The 19833-nt window shown below is 37.6% G+C and overlaps 1 protein-coding gene across 1 annotated transcript in view; it reads right to left on the bottom strand.

Moving 5' to 3' along the window:
- Positions 1-19833, bottom strand: part of CCDC171 (coiled-coil domain containing 171) — a 304487-nt gene that overhangs the window by 30367 nt on the left and 254287 nt on the right. Inside the window, exon 26 of the mRNA XM_034987955.1 lies at positions 10606-10758. Within this exon, the coding sequence (XP_034843846.1) occupies positions 10606-10758 (153 nt within the window). The remainder of the gene's footprint in view (positions 1-10605; positions 10759-19833) is intronic.

A 19833-nucleotide genomic window follows, 5' to 3' on the forward strand; every position in this document is an offset into this window, starting at 1 on the left:
CTAGGAGATCTGTGGTGAGAATGGATCTAGGAGACCTGTGGTGAGAACGGATCTAGGAGACCTATGGTGAGAATGGATGTAGGAGACCTGTGGTGAGAATGGATCTAGGAGATCTGTGGTGGTAGAAACAGGGAGACTTAGAAAGTGATTAAATATTGGTGGTGGAGGGAAAGTGGGACAAATGTTAAGGCTTCTGCCTTGGTCTGCAAGATGGATAGTTATATCAGAGATAAGGAACATAGGGAATGGAGAATTCGGGAAAAGGGGGAGTGGCAGAGTTGAAGAGCATGTTCAGTTTGGGACTCCGTGAGTCTTAGGTGTTTGCAGAAAACTGAAGGGGAGATTTCTGAGAATCTAACAGGCAGCTAAAGCCCTCAAAGAACGCAATTTTGTAAGAAAGATTAAAGTATAAGAGAGATACTCGTAAGCATATTTACTCACTGCTACTCTTTGAACAACCAGTGTGTTTTTAAATTTTTTTTAGTTTTCTATTGATTTTATTTATTTATTTGACAGAGAGAGAGAGGGGGAGAGAGTAGCAGAGGGAGAGGGAGAAGCAGACACCCTGCTGAGCAGGGAGCCCAATGCAGGGCTCGATCCCAGGACCCTGGGATCACAACATGAGCTGAAGGCAGATGCCTAACTGACTGAGACACCTGGGCGCCCCTGAACAACCAGTGTAAGGAATTAGAGCATTAGACTGTCAAATTACCATCTGTATTTTCTACAACCTAATCACTGGTTGATGAAAATGGTCTGAGTTTGAAACTTTCATTCCTGCCACTCCATGCTCCACCTTCACAGTATTTCATCACTGAGGAATAGAACTATATAAATATGTTATATTTATTATAGATAAATATATTTTTATATTTATACTTACATATAAAATCTAATATATCTAACATAAAATGTCTATATATTATTATAGACATATAAATTATATATTTACATAGTTAAGTATATTATGTTTAAATATCAATATACATATGGAATTTAGGATATCATGCCCCTATAGTCACTATCCAGATATCATTCATCGTGAAAGTAGCTCTTTTTAAACTGCATCATACAAAAACTAAAAGACTAGAAAGGAGGTGTGTGGCCAATGGAATATGCATTATTACCTTCAGGTCCCTATTTACTACACTAACCAAAGCTTGAGTTTCTGGAATATGAGAAACCTTGAAAAGTTTGGTTATGTATGTCAAGGATCAAAGGAAGATGTCTGCATGTGGACTGGGCTGTCCCACCTACTGATATTTTATGTTTCCCTTATTTAGTTCTGTTCGTATTCAGAGGCCGGAGCCGGAGCTCGTGATAAAAATTGGGAGAATTTAATGAGCACCTAAGTAAGGCAGTATTTAGCAAAAGGGTACAATGAGAGTTGTTATGGCATCAAATGTCAGTGACTTTTGAGAATAACTAGAAAAAATGAAATAGGGTGTTGGAAAAAGTAAATACATAAAGCAAAGGCAGTAGATGTTTGCAACGCAGCTGTCGGAGACCTCACGGTCAGAGAGCCCAGCCCGCTGAGAATCATGCAGATGAGCACACGGATCAGGCCCCTCCTCCAGCTCATCTCTCCATCTCATTGGCTCTGCTCCAGTCACACAGATGGCCATCCATTCCTTGAGCATCCCCTGCTTTCCCCTGTCAATGCCTAACTTTTTAATTAAGTTTTTTATTTTAGTCCCAGTGTAGTTAAAATAGAGTGTTATATGAGTTTCGGGTGTACAATATAGTGATTCAACAATTCTCTACATTACTCAGTGCTCATCATAAGTGTACTCTTGGGGCGCCTGGGTGGCTCAGTCAGTTGAGTGTCCTGAGCCTTCAGCTCAGGTCATGAGCCCAGCGTCCTGGGATCAAGTCCCGCATCGGGCTCCTTGCTCAGCGGGGAGCCTGCTTCTCCGTCTCCTTCTGCCCGATGATCCCCCTGCTTGTGCACACTCTCTCTCTCTTTCTCTGACAAATAAATGAATAAAATCTTTAGAAAAATAAATAAGTGTACTCTCAATCCCCCCACCTACCTCCCTCTGGTAACCATCAGTTTTTTCTCTATAGTTAAGAGTGTGGTTTTTGGTTTGTCTCTTTTTTTGTCTTTATTTTGTTTCTTAAATTTCACATATGAGTGAAATCATGCGGTATTTCGCTTTCTCTGACTGACTTATCTTGCTTAGCATTATATTCCCTCTAGCTCCATCCATGTTGCTGCAAATGACAAGATTTCATTCTTTTTATGGCTGAGTAATATTCCATTGTATATACATACTACATCTTCTTTATCCATTCATCTATCACTGGGCACTTGGGCTACTTCCATAATCTGGCTATTGTAAATAATGCTGCAATAAACATAGGGGTGCACATACCCTTTTGAATTAGTGTTTTCATATTCTTTGGGTGAATGCCCACTAGTGCAATTACTGGATCATAGGGTAGTTCTGTTTTTAACTTTTTGAGGAAGCTCCATACTGTTTTCCAAAGTGGCTGCATGGGTTTGCATTCCCACCAAGAGTGCACGAGGGTTCCTTTTTCACCACATCCTTACCAATACTTGTTGTTTCTTGTGCTTTTGATTTTAGCCATTCTGACAGTGTGAGGTGACCTCCTACTTAGTCTTCATGTTTTTAACCTCATGTTTTAAGATTTCAGTTCCTCAGGTGGGGCATTCCAAGCCTACCTCAGGTCCCCCAGGCTCTGTGTTCTCACAGCCCTCTGTGATTCAACTTCAACATCATTCTTTTTAATTATTTGTATTATAATGTATTTTCCACTACACCTGAAGTGCCATGACAGTAGAGATTTGTCTTTTTTTTAAAAGACTTTATTTATTTCTTTGACAGCAAGAGAGAGAGAGTACAAGCAGGGGGAGTGGGAGAGGGAGAAGCAGGCCTCCCGGCTGAGCAGGGAGCCCAATGCGGGGCTCGATCCCAGGACCCCAGGATCATGACCTGAGCCAAAGGCAGACGTTTAACCAACTGAGCCACCCAGACACCCCGAGATTTGTCTTAATCCACACTTCATTCTCATAGGAAAGCACCAAACAAGGAAGCAGAAGTCTTGGATCCTAGTCTGTTGGGTTCTAATTAAAAACCTGGCAGCAAGACTCCAGTATCTGTACTTCACTGCACTGTACAGTCTCTCTTTCTCAAATTAAGTCATGGCTTAGGGCTCACTTAAAAAAAGGGTTTTTTCTTGAATAGTTAAAAATTTCAGTAATAAACACCTTGAAGCAACTGGGATAAAGTGTTTGAAAATTTATGAAAGCAACTTAACTAGAGTAAGTTACTTAAATTGTCAGCTTCTCGATCCACACAACACTAATACTGACAAATAATCCTTCCTCTCTCAAGAAAATGTAATGAAAACAAATGTGACAAAATATTATTCGAAACCTTAAGAGACAGGGGATTCTTATTTTTTATTTTTATCTTAACTGAACCAAAATATCTAAATCTTTGGCCTTTATTAACAATATGATACCACTTGACAACTATCAAATCTGACATAACCTGAACAATATGCAAAGACATCTTCCCTGAGAAGATACTAACTGGAATGTTCCTCTGGTTTGTAATTTGTTACTTTCTCATAAAGAAAATACTATAGGGGTGCCTGGGTGGTGCCGTCAGTTACACAGCCAACTCTTGGTTTTGGCTCAGGTTGTGATCTTGGGGTCATGAGATTCAGCCCCGTGTCAGGTGCCACACTCAGTGCAGAGTCTGCTTGGGACTCTGTCTCCCGCTGCCCCTCCCCCTATCTCTCTCTCTCTCAAATAAATAAATACATCTTTTTTTAAAAAGCATAGAATTAAAAACATACTGCTTAAACAAACAGTGGAAATGAGGCAAATCAATACTGTAGCTTGCAGCATCATAACTCACAGCAAAGTATTTGGGTTTGGCATTTCATGTTTCACAGATTGAAGTATCATGTGTTTCTCCCCAGCTGTGGGTATGCTGGTCTCCAAATACCCACAAGTAATTGGTTCTGACTGCTGTCCTGTTCTCTACTGGGCTGTCTGTGACTCAAAAGCTCTTCACTGGAAGCCCTTTCTGGTTACTACTACTCAAGATAAAAGCTCTAGAGCAGCCCTAAGTTAATGGGTCAAAGACCAACATACTGAAAACGTTAAGGTACTGGCCAGTGTACAACTGATGAGAACTCTGAGATGCACTCCAGCATTATTATTATCTGTTGCTGAACAAAAAATGAAGATATCACCTTAAGAAGGATAAAGTTTTTAAAGATGACTATTCACGTCTACAATCTGATCAATCTCTTTCTGTGCATTATAACACCGTGATATATTAAGTTTCTTATTAATAATGAATATTTATTTTTCATTCTTATATAGTTAAATGGCTGGAAAAGATGGTTGATGAACATACACTGACTGCCCTCAGTTCAGTAAATAAGTGATAACAAAGCAACTATCATTAATACTGCACTTAGTAAGAGCTAAAAGCACTGATTTAAGGGTTTAGTTCTTTTGCCTACACATCAAAGGATTTCCTCATGGTTACATACATTTTTTAAAGCTATATGTATAGCTTAGCTGTGGGAAATATATGTAACTATCAGAAAATGTTTTCATTTGATTTATTAAATAAACCTTATTGTGAAATTTATTGAGCATCTACTAGTATGCTAGACAGTGTCTTTAATCCTCATACCCAACCCTACAATGTAGGCAACCATATCTACATGTTACAAATATAGAGACTGATGCTGAGAGTATCGTATGGATAATAAATAACACTGACAGGATGCACATTCAGGCCTGCTTGACTCTAAAACCTTAGCTGAGGGCCTTTGGGAAAGGGGTGATGGTGGGTTGGGTGGGTATCAGAAGGGACAGCTAGAGTTTTGAGAATGGCCTAACTAGCAAATACTAGAGAGACCAAACAAGAACATCAACAGCAAAATGGCCAGAGGCAGAATCAAATCAGATTACAGAGTAAAAGGCAAGGATTGGATGGTGCAAGAATGTATTGGAGACATATGAAGATGGGGTTTGGAGGGACTGCTGGAAGCAGTGTCGGGCTCCAGTGGGTACAGGCTGTTTGGGTGGGTTGGCTGTCTTTAGTTGAGAGGGGGAATGGAGCTAAAGCAACAATACATCTTCTAATATATGAAAAATACCTCTTACATCATTTAATTCATTAAACATATGTACTATCCATAAGGCCTATTGCTCAAATCAAATTAAAATAGCAATTTTTATTGATCTTCCCCCTTAACAAGGTGTCAAATTGCTACACATTCTTCAAAGGCTCCTAGAAACATCTCATCTTTTACTGACAATATTAGGCAGAATGAATCCTCCTTCATCTGTGCTCCCCAGACTTTACACATGCCTATTTCTGTGATTTGCTTATGTGTTTGTTTCCCTTGTTAGAAGAGGAATGCACAAGAGCAGAGACCATGTCTTCTCGCATCTGTCCCCATAAAACAAATAAAATGGTAAGCAAAAATCCAAAAATATCAATAATTATATTAACTATATGTGGTCTCATCACCCAATTAAAAGCCGAGATTATCAAATGGATAGACAAAACCAAACCAAACTATATCTTTCTCCAGGAAACCCACTATAAATAAAAACACAGGTAGGTTAAAAGAAAAAAATGGAAAAATAGATATCATGCAAACACTAGTCAAAAAATACCTAGAGTATAAAAAGGTGAAAACTGAAATGACAAAAGTGGACAGTATGGTGAACATGGCCAAAACCAGACTTCTGGAGGCCTAGATTTAAGAAGATATTGAAACATGATTGATTCACTCCCATCTTAGGACAGCACTCCCTGAACCTGCTCTGAATACTCCATTCCTGTGTCTCCCACTTAACAGCTAAATCCTTGAGACGGTTATTGAAATTCACTGTCTTTTTTTTCCTTTTTTGGTCAACTCTCACTTATCTCTCCACCTCTTGCTGAAAGAGCCTTTGCTAAGGTTACCAAGGGCCTCCATGCATTAAATCCAAAGGCCATTTTCAATCCTCCTTTCGCTTGATCTTCAGCAGCATATGACACTATTGATAGGCCACCCTTCTTAAAACACTCTGTTTTCATGGCATCACACCTTTTTGGTTTTCCTTTGACCTCTTAGCCTGTTCCTTCACAGCCTCCTTTCCAACCTTATCTTCTTCTTCTCAAGCATTGTATGTTGGAGTTTTTCAAGCTTCCTTCCCAGGCCTTTTTCTCTTCTTACTCTATAAGCTGTCCCTACATAGCCTCATTCTTGTGAACAGCCTCAAGTCCTATCTATATGACAATGACCTAAAATGTATACCTCCAGGTTGGCATCTTGCTTAAATTCCCTATCAAGCAGCCTTTTTCATATTTCCAGTTGGACGTCTCACAGGTACCTCAAACTCAACATACTCAAAGCTAAACTCACAATATTCCCTCCTTTTCCATTGTTTCTCTCTCCAGTAAATGAGATCATTGGTTCCTTTCCAAAAGGAAAAAGTCCAGGAATTATACCCCTTTCTCTTGTTCTTCCCATCACATCACAATTGTTCCTGCACATTACAGCCAAAGTAATCTTTTTTAAAAACCAAATCTGAGCAAGTCATTCCTTCTTTAAAATTTTCCAGGGTCTTTTCCCTTGCTCTTAAAACAAGGACGACAAAGTCTGACTTCTGTTCTTGTCTCTAGACCATCCTTATCTCACTCGGGCCACTCTTGCCTTTGCTCTCTTTATTCCAGCCACACTAGTATGTCTCAATTTCCTCTTTCCCTCACAGAGCCTTTGTAGATGTTCCCGTTTCCCTCCTCCTGACCTGGGACACTTCTCCTCCTGCATAATTCCTACCCAGTCTTCAGATACTAACTCAAGCATCACTGACCCTGAAAAGGCTTTGCTGATACCTTAGTCTAGGGTAAGCTCATTTGTTGAAAAAACTCTTACATGCTTCAGTTCTTTTCTTTCAGAGCACTTATCCTGGTTAGTAATTACACATTATTAGTGTGATTAAATGAAAATAATTTCTTCCATTATGAGATTTTAAGTTCACAAGAGCAAGCATTGTCTGTTTTGGTTCACACAATGTCCCTCAGACCAGAATTGTGCCTGCTCTAGGGTAGATGCTGAATAAATATTGAACTAATGGATAAAGAAAAGAATTAAGAAGCAATAATACAAAGAAAGCAGAGCTCAAGTAAGTAGAGGCCAGAGAGCCAAAGAAGGAAAAGTCAGTAACGAGTGAAACAAAGGAGGTGAGCGTTTAAAGAAGAAAGTAGTTAAAAGCTTCATACGTTGCAGAAAGATTAAAAGGCAAGAGAAGGAACTAATGGATGGGGAGCAAGCAGAAAATTATTTGTGACCTTTGAGAAAATAGTTTCAGTGGAATGACAGACTCCGAAGCCAGATAGCAGCAAAGCTGTGGGATGAATGAGAGATGAGCAAGTAGACTACTTTTCAAGAATGTGTCAATGAAAGGAGGGGAAACAGGCTGCAGAAAGGGCAGAGAGCTCAGTCACTGGAATATACTGATGGTGATCACAAAGGATGAATTACAAGCTCGAGGCTACCGTAGGAGGCAGAACAAAATGACAGGGTTTGCAGCTGAATGGTAGGTTAGTAAATAATCTTTTCCTGTGGTGCAACCCAATTAATTTCTATCAAGATAATGGTGATAAAAATAATAGCTAACTTTTTTTTTTTTTTTTTTTGGACTAACTACTTACTAAGTGCAAAGCAAAGCCCAAAGTACTTCAACTTCTTACTAGAGCTCCCAGCGTCTCTGTTAGGGAGAAGGATCATTACCCCATTTTACAGATGAAAACCCTACTTAGCCACACAATTAGCAATTGACAGAACTGAAATTAAATCTAGATGTATTGACTTTTATGGCACACACTATTGATTCCTAATTCCCTTGTCCCTTGACTCATTACATTATAGCTAAGAGTGGCCACATGACCCATTTTCAGCCAATGGGATATAAGTAGAAATATGTTTGGAGCTTCCTTGGAAGGCTTTTCCTTTTTTAAATATATAAATAAATATATTTCTATATATTTAATATCTATTATCTATTAAATTTATATTAAAATTCATAAATATTTAAATAAATCCATATAAAATATATTTAAATTGTTTTTAAAGGAAAAGCCTTCTAAGGCTTTATTATATACATAAAGCAGATATTGCTGGGCCATCCCATCCTTGTGACTTGAATGTGATTATAAATCCTAGAGCTGGCTGCTGTCTTATGATAATGAGGGAGTAGCAAAGAAATTGCAGAGAAACTGAACCACCAATAGCCACAGGACAACAGCCGCCTACACCTAGACTTCTTGCTATGTGAGAGAAAAAAAAAAAAAAGCAAAAACACAGATACTGGATTTTCTGAAATCATGCTGATCAGGTTTTCTGTTATTTGCACTTGATTATATTCCTAATGGATATAATCCCAAAGCCTATGCTCCTATCTACCAAACTATATCACCTCTCATCTATGAAATACAAAGACGGAGGCTCTTCTACCTCCCTCAGAGAGTTCTTAAGGAATTCAAGTCTGAAAATGCATATACAAATGTCTTGAAAAATAAAATTACTATACCAATATATTACTGTTTCAAAAATAGTAATTCTCAGCTAAGGAAAGAGACCAGAGAGTAAATACCCGGTAGAGACACGGGATTGGGCAGTGTTCTCCTAGAAGGACACATCGTAACCTCCTGGGAGGTTTTTCACATTACACACATCCCCTTTTGAGAATCACTGCCAGGGTGAACCACCTCTTACAAATAAGATGATGAGCATACCCTTACAGATGTATTCAGGAGGGGAAAGACTGAGGAGTAGAGTTTTATGATGACAGACAGTGAGGCACACTTTCATTAAGACATCAGTAGCACAATAATTGATAAAAAAAAATTTGAACCCAAGGGGAAACAATCCCACCTTATCAAGTGTGGCCTTTCTTAAAATACAAGTAATTACTTTTATATGAATAACAGTTACAAACAATAAATAATCATATGATCCAACAAAGCTGACACAACCTAAACCGTATAATGAAATACTAATCAACGGGACCAGAGAGTTCACAGGAAGAAATGTGAGTATGTTTCAGAGAAAGGCTAGAATAAATTTAAAATACTTGAATTTTTAAATAGGTTTCCTCTTCATTTTAATTTATCTTGGTGGAAATCAAATTTACTACTCTCTCATTAAGAAATTAACAAAGTCACTTTAAAAAAATTGAACTCAACATCTCAGGTCCCAAATAATTGGCTTGGTCATTTTTTGGATGAAGTGCTAGTATTTTTACTTGTGAAACATTAGTTAAGCACCTACTGTGGGCAAGACTGTCCTTGCCTCTAGAGCACCTTCAGAGCAGAGAAGAAATATCCCAAATTGCTTGTCTCTAGGGAACTTATATTCTATGAGGGTAGGGAACAGACAATAAGCAAATAAATACAATGCAATTATGTCAATCAAGAATAAGGCTATAGTGAAAGAAAGCAAGGAAGGTGTAAGGTAGATTGGCAATATGGGGTGAGAATGAGAGAGTTTGGGGGTGGGGGATGGTTGGTAGATGCAATTTTAAATACTATGGTCATAAAGGTTTCATTGGGATGCAGACATTTGAGCTGAGATCTGATGGCGCTGAAGAACCAACCCATAGCCATGCAGCTATTTGTTTTAGTGCCAAGTCTTCTGTTGACTTTATCAGTGGAAAAGGGTTAATAGCCAAATGGCAAAAACATTAAAAAAAAAAAAAAAGACTTAAATTTCCAAAATGTGGAATTTGTTGGTCAGGTTACTGGTGAGCTGGTATACTGAGGTTTTTGTTTTTGTTTTTAAATAAAATGCTGTATTTGGTCTAAGAAAAAAAAAATGATACTGTTTTTCCTTACAAGTCACCCTGAGCCATTATAGTCAAACCAAAAAAAGGAAAAAAGGCATTCCAGTGATTTGTAACCTTCTGAATCTCACTGTTGATATATTTGCCTTTGGAGAAAAAAGTTTTCAATGTTTATTTTATTCCCTTATTTATTTTTTGATATTCCCCAAACACATATTTCAAACGGAGAAAATTTTGTTTAGTCTTAAATGAGCCCAAATTTCATCATGGGCTAAAATTTTAAGACATAAAATGACTGCTGAAACTGAATTTTAATCATACAGATGAATCACAACATGCATCTTTAGCTAGGCATGTATTATGGATAAGTCTAGTTTTCTACAGAGAATAATCACATGTTCTAATTACCATTTTGGTTATACGCATAATTAATAATATTCTGTCTTAATGGGACACACTGAATCTTCAGACAGTTGCAAGCTTTAACTATGCATACTGCCAAATCCAACTGTCAGCTGCGCTGCCAAACACAAAGGAATCTTGATGTAGTGTTTTAGCATTGATAACAGTATGCATATCTTTAGACATGATACAATGGAAAAATTAATTGCCTTTCTTTCTTCAAAATTTTCTCCACACTAACAATTTTACATTGCTTAATTGATCATTTACCCTAAATTATATATATTGGCGAGTGATCTTATGAGCAATAAAAACATGAATGTAAACGTGACCCCAGACACAAAGAAGAAAAACAATGTTGCAGGACTTACTGATTGTAAACTTTCATTTTCACGTAAACAAGCCGTGTGAAGTTCTGATTTCAACGTTGCAATGTGACTTCGGTGAGATGTCATTTCCTTCTCTAATGCAGCAATTCTAGCACTTGCAAGCTGGTAGACATCCATGAAACTTTTAATCATAGCCTTAAGAAATAAATATAATGTCACATACAATTCAAATAAAGATGTCCCTAAAGAAGAATTTCCATAATTTGAAAGCAAAATCATTAAGATTTTAAAATAAACAACTTTTCATCTTTCTTTAAAATAATAAAGCTAACCCTCACATTTTATATTGAGAACAGGGACTATTTTAAGAAAGTTTGGGAGAAAATAATTGAGACTTCTTTTCCAGAGTATATATTTAAATGAGATGTACTTTGATCTATTGTGTTTAAAATTTAGAATGCAATTTTTAAAAGATGGCACACTTATTTCCTTTGTGAAGTTAAATTCAAGTTGTAATTTGACCTAAATTTCAATCTTAAGACACACAACAGATGGATATATAAGAAAGATATTTCAAAATGAGCTGAGTCAGTAAAACTTACAATCCACCTAAAAAAACAAATGGTTTGAAACAAAAGGAGCTGAAATAATCCTGTAATTTGTTTAAGAGTAAATAATGTGACTCTTATATTGTACAAAAAATTGTATTCATTCATATAACAGAGGAATGTTCTTATATTATACTATGTATAATAAAATACAAGTGGGTGTAAGTTTTTCTCCCCCCAAATAAGTTATATTTGGGGGATTGTTAGACCTCTGTATTACATTTTAATCATATTTTATACACTTTTTCTTCTAAAGCAACCAGTAGTGAATTTTAAGTCCAAGAACACTATCACACCTTTTTTAAAAAAGTCTTTCAAAATATTTCAAATATAGCAAAAACCAAATATTTCAAAGATATATTCAAATATAATGTTGTATTATTTACAAGAAAAAAAAAGTTCTAACCAGAGCAACAAATGAGTAAAATGGTAGACAGTCTGAGAATTACCAAATTCTATTCAATCTGAAGGGTCTGATTTGGAAAAGTTTTGAGAAACTAGATATTTGAGAAATTCTGAATGCACATGAAGTAATGTGGTGACCAAAGAGTACGAAACAATGCACACAATGTCTGAGAAACAGAAGTAGGTTAACTATTTGTAGGTAAAAGTAAGAAAATTCACACCATTTCGCCTAATAAACTCCTATTTGCCCTAAAATATTAAGTTCGGACACCATCCCTTTCAAGAAACCTCTTTTGAACCCAAAGGCTCTGTTAACATTTACTCTAGCTCTCTTTGGGGGCCCCTCATGCTTGCTTCTACTCTAACGCTTACTGCTTTAGCAGAAAGGTATCGGTTTACATGTTTATCTTTACTAGACTGAGGAGCTCCTTAGGCCAGATACTGTGCCTACTCATCTCTGTATCATCAGGGATGTTAGTGGCCCACAGTGAACACTTGTTTGAATGAATGAATGAATGAATGAATGAGTGAATGACTGGAAAAGATTTTTAAAAACCCACAATTTGAAGCCTTATGTTGGCATAAAATACCTTATGGGAAAGGATGAAGATATTCGGGGAAATATAAACTTAACACTCTGACGTATAAATTATTAACTATACTTTGTTCAAATCAAAAAAAGAAGTGAAAGCATAGCTGTCAGCACAAAAGGACAGAACATACAGAGGAGAATTCTATTTCCCAACACTGAATGAGCATCGTATGACATCATGTTTGGGAACGTCTCTACCTTACTTGGAGTCATTTCAAGGTGAGCTTATAGCTAATACTAACACAAAATATTTCCCCAGGTTTCAAGTGTATGTAAAAGTCAGAAACTATAAAATCATATCTGCTTCTTCCTATGCCAAGTCTCTCTCCACTCTTATAATTCATTCATCTTCACCAGGTGGTGAACCAGGAATCACAAGTCCTATTTTGGTCCGGTCCTCACTCTGCCACTTACTTAGGCTTTGTGCTCTTGGGCGATGCCACGTCATCTCTCTGAGCTTCCATTCTCTCCCTCCATGAAATGGGAAGAAGGGTCATTTTCTTGCCTACTTCCAAAACTGTGATAAGGCTCAGGTAATTAAAAATCTAAGGCAAGGCCATTCTCTTCATCCTTCAACTACCATTGCAAGAAAGCCCTCCAAAAATGGTCAACTACTGAATTTCATGGTAGTATTACTTTAGTTCTATTTTTAAGTTCTCCACTAAGATCTTAACGAGACAATTTGTGATAGGTGGTTTGTATACATATTGTCTTGTGGGATAAGGACCTAAAATGTAGAAAAGGTGCAAAAACATGTATAAGTGTTATTGAATAAAAAAAGGAAGTATTCTTCTATCAGTAATAGGCTCCTGAATTATGATTTCACTGTTAAGGCATAATAGAATTGGCCTCTAATATTTAAAGATAAAAACTTCAACACTTCAAAAGTTATCCTATTTCCTAAATTTAGAGAAACATGTTTCATGAATTCTCATGGACATGATACTCTTAAAGGAATAAATAATAAAAATGATATTCCTTCAAACCTCTTTTTAAAAAAATAAAATACTTTTTTGAGAAGTTACATCTAAATTTTTATATGGTGGATGGAACAAAAGTCATAATTATTTTGGCTCCTTTCTTGATCTACTTTTAATAACTAAATCCTAGGGGCGCCTGGGTGGCTCAGTCGTTAAGCGTCTGCTTTCGGCTCAGGTCGTGATCTCAGGGTCCTGGGATCGAGCCCTGCATCGGGCTCCCTGCTCGGCGGGAAGCCTGCTTCTCCCTCTCCCACTCCCCCTGCTTGTGTTCCCTCTCTTGCTGTGTCTCTCTCTGTCAAATAAATTAATAAAATATTTTTAGGGGCGCCTGGGTGGCTTAGTCGTTAAGCGTCTGCCTTCAGCTCAGGTCATGATCCCAGGGTCCTGGGATTGAGCCCCGCATCGGGCTCCCTGCTCTGCAGGAAGCCTGCTTCTCCGTCTCCCTCTCCCCCTGCTTGTGTTCCCTCTCTCGCTGTCTCTCTCTCTGTCAAATAAATAAATAAAATCTTAAAAAAAAAAAAAACTAAATCCTAATATCCAGTGCAGTATCAAGAGAAACCACATATTACTTCTTTATAACACTAAAAAGAATATAATAATAATCTGTTTTTTGCATAGGATTTAGAACGTTAAACATTTAAAATCTTTCAAAGCATTATTTCATCTGAGAGATGAAAGCAGTTTTTTACAACATGTATATATCTTTTCAGAGCAACAACGAGTAGTGGTAAATACAGCAGGTGTGTTTCACGGTGTAAATACTACACTATAGTATGGGGGGGGGTAGGAGTGTCAGTGAAATCGCAGTCATTCAAAGAAGCACCAAACCTTTTGGGGAATAAAGAATGTTAACTTCCAATATTAAAAAGTGATGCAAACTACGTAACAAAGGATTCCAGTGAAAAACCCGACTCTTCAATACAAAAGAAAGGTGTCAAGTTGGTTGAAGTGGAAGTGATAGTCTGAACCAACTGAGAGAGGGGGTGGAGGAGGAAGGAGTGAGCCTCTAACGACTTCTGTATCAGTCTCCCAAAGTCTAACTCTTCACAACACACCTCTCTCCAGTATGAAAACATCACATCTTTTTATATTAGCAAACAACGACAGAACAGCATGATACTGTGTTCAGCGTGCCCAGCACTGGAGAATTTATCCCGTGTCATCTTTGGCCACAGGGATTTCGACGGTACCATGCCGTGAGAGATGTGTCTCAGTGGGGCTTATCTAGTTACAGGAGAAACAGAACAAAAGACGGTTTCTGGACAAGAATAGTCTTTTGTTACAGAGATAATCTATAGTACTTACCAGCAACATAACAAGATGAGAGAATCCAAACAAAATTCCACATCCTATATCCATTTTAAGGAAAAGTGTGTTTCAGAATTCACAAAATTCTGAGATACAAGTAGGTGACTGTCACTTGAGCATTAGAATATTATTTATATAATTTGTTATGTACATCTTATTATGTAATTTAGGCTGACTTCAAAACTGGATTTCAGAAGAAATGGGATCCTTGGGAACTTGATGTCAGAAGGGGAGATTAGTGGAAAATGTCGTGAGGCCTAGATGCCAAAAGAGTAAACCTTTTACTTACATTTTTGAGGAACTGGGAAGCAAAAACCTCAGATATTTCCCTTTAAATATAACTATAGATATACTTCATTTCTATCTACTATATAAAGTAAACATACCATGTAAAATGGATATACCAAATATGTGAAATATAATAAATCCCCATAAAATGGGGATAATTCCTATCTTATAAAGATTTTGTGAGGATGAAATGACTATTAAAACCTGAGAAGACCTTACCTACCTGAAACATAGTAAACCCTCAGGTCAATGTTGGCTGTAGTAATGATGATGCCATCCAATTAGGAAAATTATTATTTTAACTCATAAAACAAAGATTTAATATTTCTTTTTTTTGGATTTATTTATTTATTTTTGGGGGGACAGAGGGAAAGAGACAGAAGCAGACTCCCCACTGAGCACAGAGCCTGTGGGGCTCGATCCCACAACCCCAAGATCATGACCTGAGCCAAAACCAAGAGTCGGACACTCAACCTACCGTGCCACCCAGACGCCCCAAAGATTCAATATTTCCTAGGGGTATTATTAGACATAATGTAAACATTTTAAATATTAGATATTCTATACATATTGAAATAGTAAAGCCCTTTTGAACATAAAGAATTTTAGAGGCCAATGGATATTTACTTCCTAACAAGAGAACTGCCCACTGATAATAAAACAGTTCCTATTTATCATGTCCTTTTTTTTTAAGTTTTTACTTAAATTCTAGTTAGTTAACATAGTGTTGTATTAGTTTCAGGTGTACAGTATAGAGATTCAATGCTTCCATACATCACAAGTGCCCTCCTCAATCCTCGTCACGGATTTCACCCATTCCCCCCACCCAGCTCTCCTCTGGTAACCATCAGCTTGTTCTCTAGAGTTAAGAGTCTGTCTCTTGGTTTACCTCCCTCTCTCTTTTTTGTTTCCTTTGCTCATTTGTCTTGTTTATGAAGTTCCACATCTGAGTGAAATAACATGTCATTCTTAAGGAAGAAAATTTTACAGTGATAACACGCTCATAGTTTTTAGTATCATCTTTTGTTCATGAGCACCTGGAATTAAAGGAAAATTGTTTTCTTCATTATCAAGAAGTGACTCTGCTAAGGTTGCTCATTTGCTTTCCTTTCAATATTTTAGAAATGTAGGGAAAGGCAGAACATGAGAGCTGAAGGGCCTGTTGCTGGCAGTCTACAAATAGTAACTGTGTCCCAGGCAAGATCCAATCTAAGATCTGGATCAGGCCCTGTAGTTTGGATGTTTGGTTTCTGGCCCTGTCCACAGTTATCTGTTTCACCTTGACATTCCAGCAGAAAGTTGTGGAGGAAAGACTGTATCGAGATGGCAGACTGCCATCCACCTCCTTGCTCTACACACTGAGTATGTGTGTGTGCACGTGTGTGTGCGTGTATAAAAGCTGCTAAAAATACCACCAGCCAACAAGAATTCTGAGGAATCAATAAGGAATAGAAAGTAGAAGGGACCAGAAACAAAATTTTGCAGAAATCCTATCTAAACCACAAGCAAGAGAACACTTCAACAAAGGAGGAACCAGGTCACAGGAGGGTTTGAAGCTAAGCATAATCAGCCATGAGAAGTGGGCTTATCCCTGAGACCTTTTATTCTCAATAAGAAGCTATTATTAAGTATTTTCAGTGAAAGAAATATGCTTTATAATTTTTAAAAATCTTGTGGTATAGGGACGCCTGGGTGGCTCAGTCAGTTAAGCATCTGCTTTCGGCTCAGATCCTGATCCCAGGGTCCTGGGATCGAGTTCCGCATAGGGCTCCTTGCTCAGTGGGGAGCCTGCTTCTTCCTCTGCCTACCTCTCTCTCTGATGTGAAATAAATAAATAAAATCTTTTTTAAAAATCTTGTTGTATAACTTTCTGTGATAATTGCAGTTTGGAAGTCTTATTCTGAGTCCCCACATGTACCACTCCCACAAAACATGGTTAAAAGATGAGATGCATGGGGTGCCTGGGGGGCTCAGTCAGTTAAGCGTCTGCCTTCAGCTCAGGTCATGATCCCAGGGTCCTGGGATTGAGACCCAAGTCGGGCTCCTTGCTCAGCAGGGAGTCTGTTTCTCCCTCTCCCTCTGCTCCTCCTCCTGCTTGTGCTCATTTTCTCTCTCTCTCAAATAAATAAATAAAATCTTAAAAAAAAAAAAAGATGAGATGCAGATGGCAGAAGGGCACCATTGGCTATGTTGTGAATCATGACACTCATGTTTCAATCCCATCAATTAAACAAAAGTTTTAACTGGAATTTTGGGTAGAAAATGACAAACTTCCCTGAATTAATCAATTGCTCTTTAAATACACCGTGTTTTTATATTTTTACAAATACATTTTATATTAAACATATATTTCTAACAAAGGCTCAAAACACACACTTTGGTTAGGAAATTATGCTTCAGAACTTTTTATGTGTACCTATATGAATTTTTATAAATTTAGATCATTTTTAGAAAAAAAGTTGAGAATTCCAGAAATATTTTCATAATGCTTTCTCCATAAAACTCCTTCAATAAAGCAGTTAGTTTTGTTATTGTTGTTTTTACATATGTCACTTTACCTTGCTATAAAAGAATATATTTTGTTTGGGGAGGGTTTTTAAAATAATTTTCTAAATAAAATGCTCTTGACAGCCACTTGCCATCAAAGAGAAGGTCCACCTACAGATTTGGAATCCTTCTTTTTTTGTTAAAGAAAATTACATAATTCGTACTAAGTTAAGAGTACTTTATGGGCGCCTGGGTGGCTCAGATCGTTAAGCGTCTGCCTTCGGCTCAGGTCATGATCTCAGGGTCCTGGGATCGAGTCCTGCATCGGGCTCCCTGCTCCATGGGAGCCTGCTTCTCCCTCTGCCTCTCTCTCTCTCTCTCTCTCTGTCTCTCATGAATAAATAAATAAAATTAAAAAAAAAAAAGAGTACTTTGAACCACTTTGTCACAAGAAAACAACCTTATATAGAAGATTGTAAAGACTACTTTTTAACTCACTGTAAACTATTGTAAAGATTACGCTACGTAAAATAATTTAATCCATAAATTCATTTAACCAGACAGGGCACATAACAGTTCATGTTGAAATGCACAAGAGGTAAATAAACAAGCAAGGATACCACTCTCAGCCCCTCTGCACTGTGAAATCCTTCCACCTTTCCTTCAACACACCTCATAGGAACATCTATGTCTAAATAATGGACCAAGTGATATGCCAGTCCATACCAAAGAGATCTAGCACCGCTTAGCGGGGTGCTCTGCTCAGGGCCTCAGCCAACTGAAATTAAGGGTCAAATGCAGCTGCAGGCTCATCTGAGATTCAAGGTCCTCTTCCAAGCTTATTCAAGTTGGTGGCAGAATTTATTTCCTGAAGGTTGGAGAATGGAGGTCTCCATTTTCTTGCTGGCTGTCAGCCAGGGTTACTCTTAGTTCCTAAAGACCTTTCTCATGTTGTTGCTGGATGGACCCCTCCTTTCTCAACATGGCTGTTTGCTTTTTTCCAGCCCAGCAACAGAGCATCTCCCTCACTTCACCTTCTTTTAAAAGGCTCATCTGATTAGGTCAGGCCCATTCAAGATGATCCCATATTTACTGGTCTTGCCCACCCTCAAAAGGAGGAGATTAATTATATGGTACCTGTACACCAGGGAGAAGGGTCTTGTGGACCATCTTAGAATTCTGATGATCACAGCCCAACCACACACCTTGCACAAATATTAACTCAAAATTGACCACAGACTTAAATGTAAAACATAAAACCGTAAAACTTCCAGGAAAAAAAAAATAGGAGAAAATCTTTGGCATCTTAGGGCTTGAAGTATTCTTAGACATGATAATGAAAGCATAATCCATAAAAGAAAAAAAAATCAATAAACTGAACTTCACCAGAATTAAAAACTTTTGCTCTCAAAAGATTCTGTTTCTAATATTAAAAGAAAGCTACAATAGGGGAAAATATTTGCAAACCACGTATCTGATAAAGAACTAGTTCCTAGAATATATTTTTTAAAAACTCAATAGTAAAAAGACAAACAATCCAATTAGAAAATGAGCAAGAAACACTAAGATACTTTTTACCAAAGAGGACATACAAATCTCAAATAAGCACATTAAAGATTTTCAAAATCACTAGCCATTAGAGAATGAAAAAAACCACAGTGAGATAGTACCCCATACCTATCAGAATGGCTAAAAGAAGAAACTGTGACATCAAAAGCTGGTGAAGAAGCAGAGAAACGATCTCTCATACATTCTGGTAAGAATGAAAAATGGTACAGCCCCTCTAGACAACAGTTTGGCAATTTCTTTATTTTTTTAAGACCTATTTATCTATCTATCTATCTATCTATCTATCTATCTATCTATCTATCTATTTATTTATTTATGAGAGGGAGTGTGTGAGAGAGGGGTGAGGGACAGAGGGAGAAGCAGACTCCCAGCTGAGCAGGGAGCCCGATATAGGACTCCATCCCGGGACTTTGGGATCATGACCCAAGCTGAAGGCAGACGCTTAACGACTGAGCCACCCAGGCGCCCCCAAGGCAATTTCTTTAAAAAGTAAGCATACATTTGGCCCAGAAATCACAGTCCTGGGCCTTTTTTTTAGAGAAATAAAAAATTTTGTTCATACAAAAATCTGTACATGAATGTTCCTAACAGCTTTATATGTAATAGCCCAAAACTGGAAACAACCAATGAATGAATAGCTAAACAAATTGTGGAACATCCACACCATGACTACTGGTATAACAATATAAAGGAACAAACTATTGATAGACACAACAACGTGGATGGATCTCGAGGGCATCACGCTGAGTGGGGGGGAAAAGTCAATCTCAAAAGATCACATTCTGTAGGATTTCATTTATTTATCATTGACAGAATTATAGAGACAGAAAGCATTTAATGGTTACCAGGGGTTAGGGATGATTTGGGGTGGGGCGATGCAATGTCTATAAAATGGTTAGCTGATGGAGGTCTTTGTGGCAATGCCACAGTTCTGTATCTTGAGTGTGGTGGTGGCTACACAAACACACATATGTGATAAAATGTCATAGAACTATACACACACACACCGCACTGATGTCCATTTTCTGGCTTT

Source organism: Mirounga leonina, unplaced genomic scaffold, assembly GCF_011800145.1.
Source record: "Mirounga leonina isolate KUSES-001 unplaced genomic scaffold, KU_Mleo_1.0 Mir_447, whole genome shotgun sequence".
In the NCBI taxonomy this organism is placed as follows: Eukaryota; Metazoa; Chordata; class Mammalia; order Carnivora; family Phocidae; genus Mirounga; species Mirounga leonina.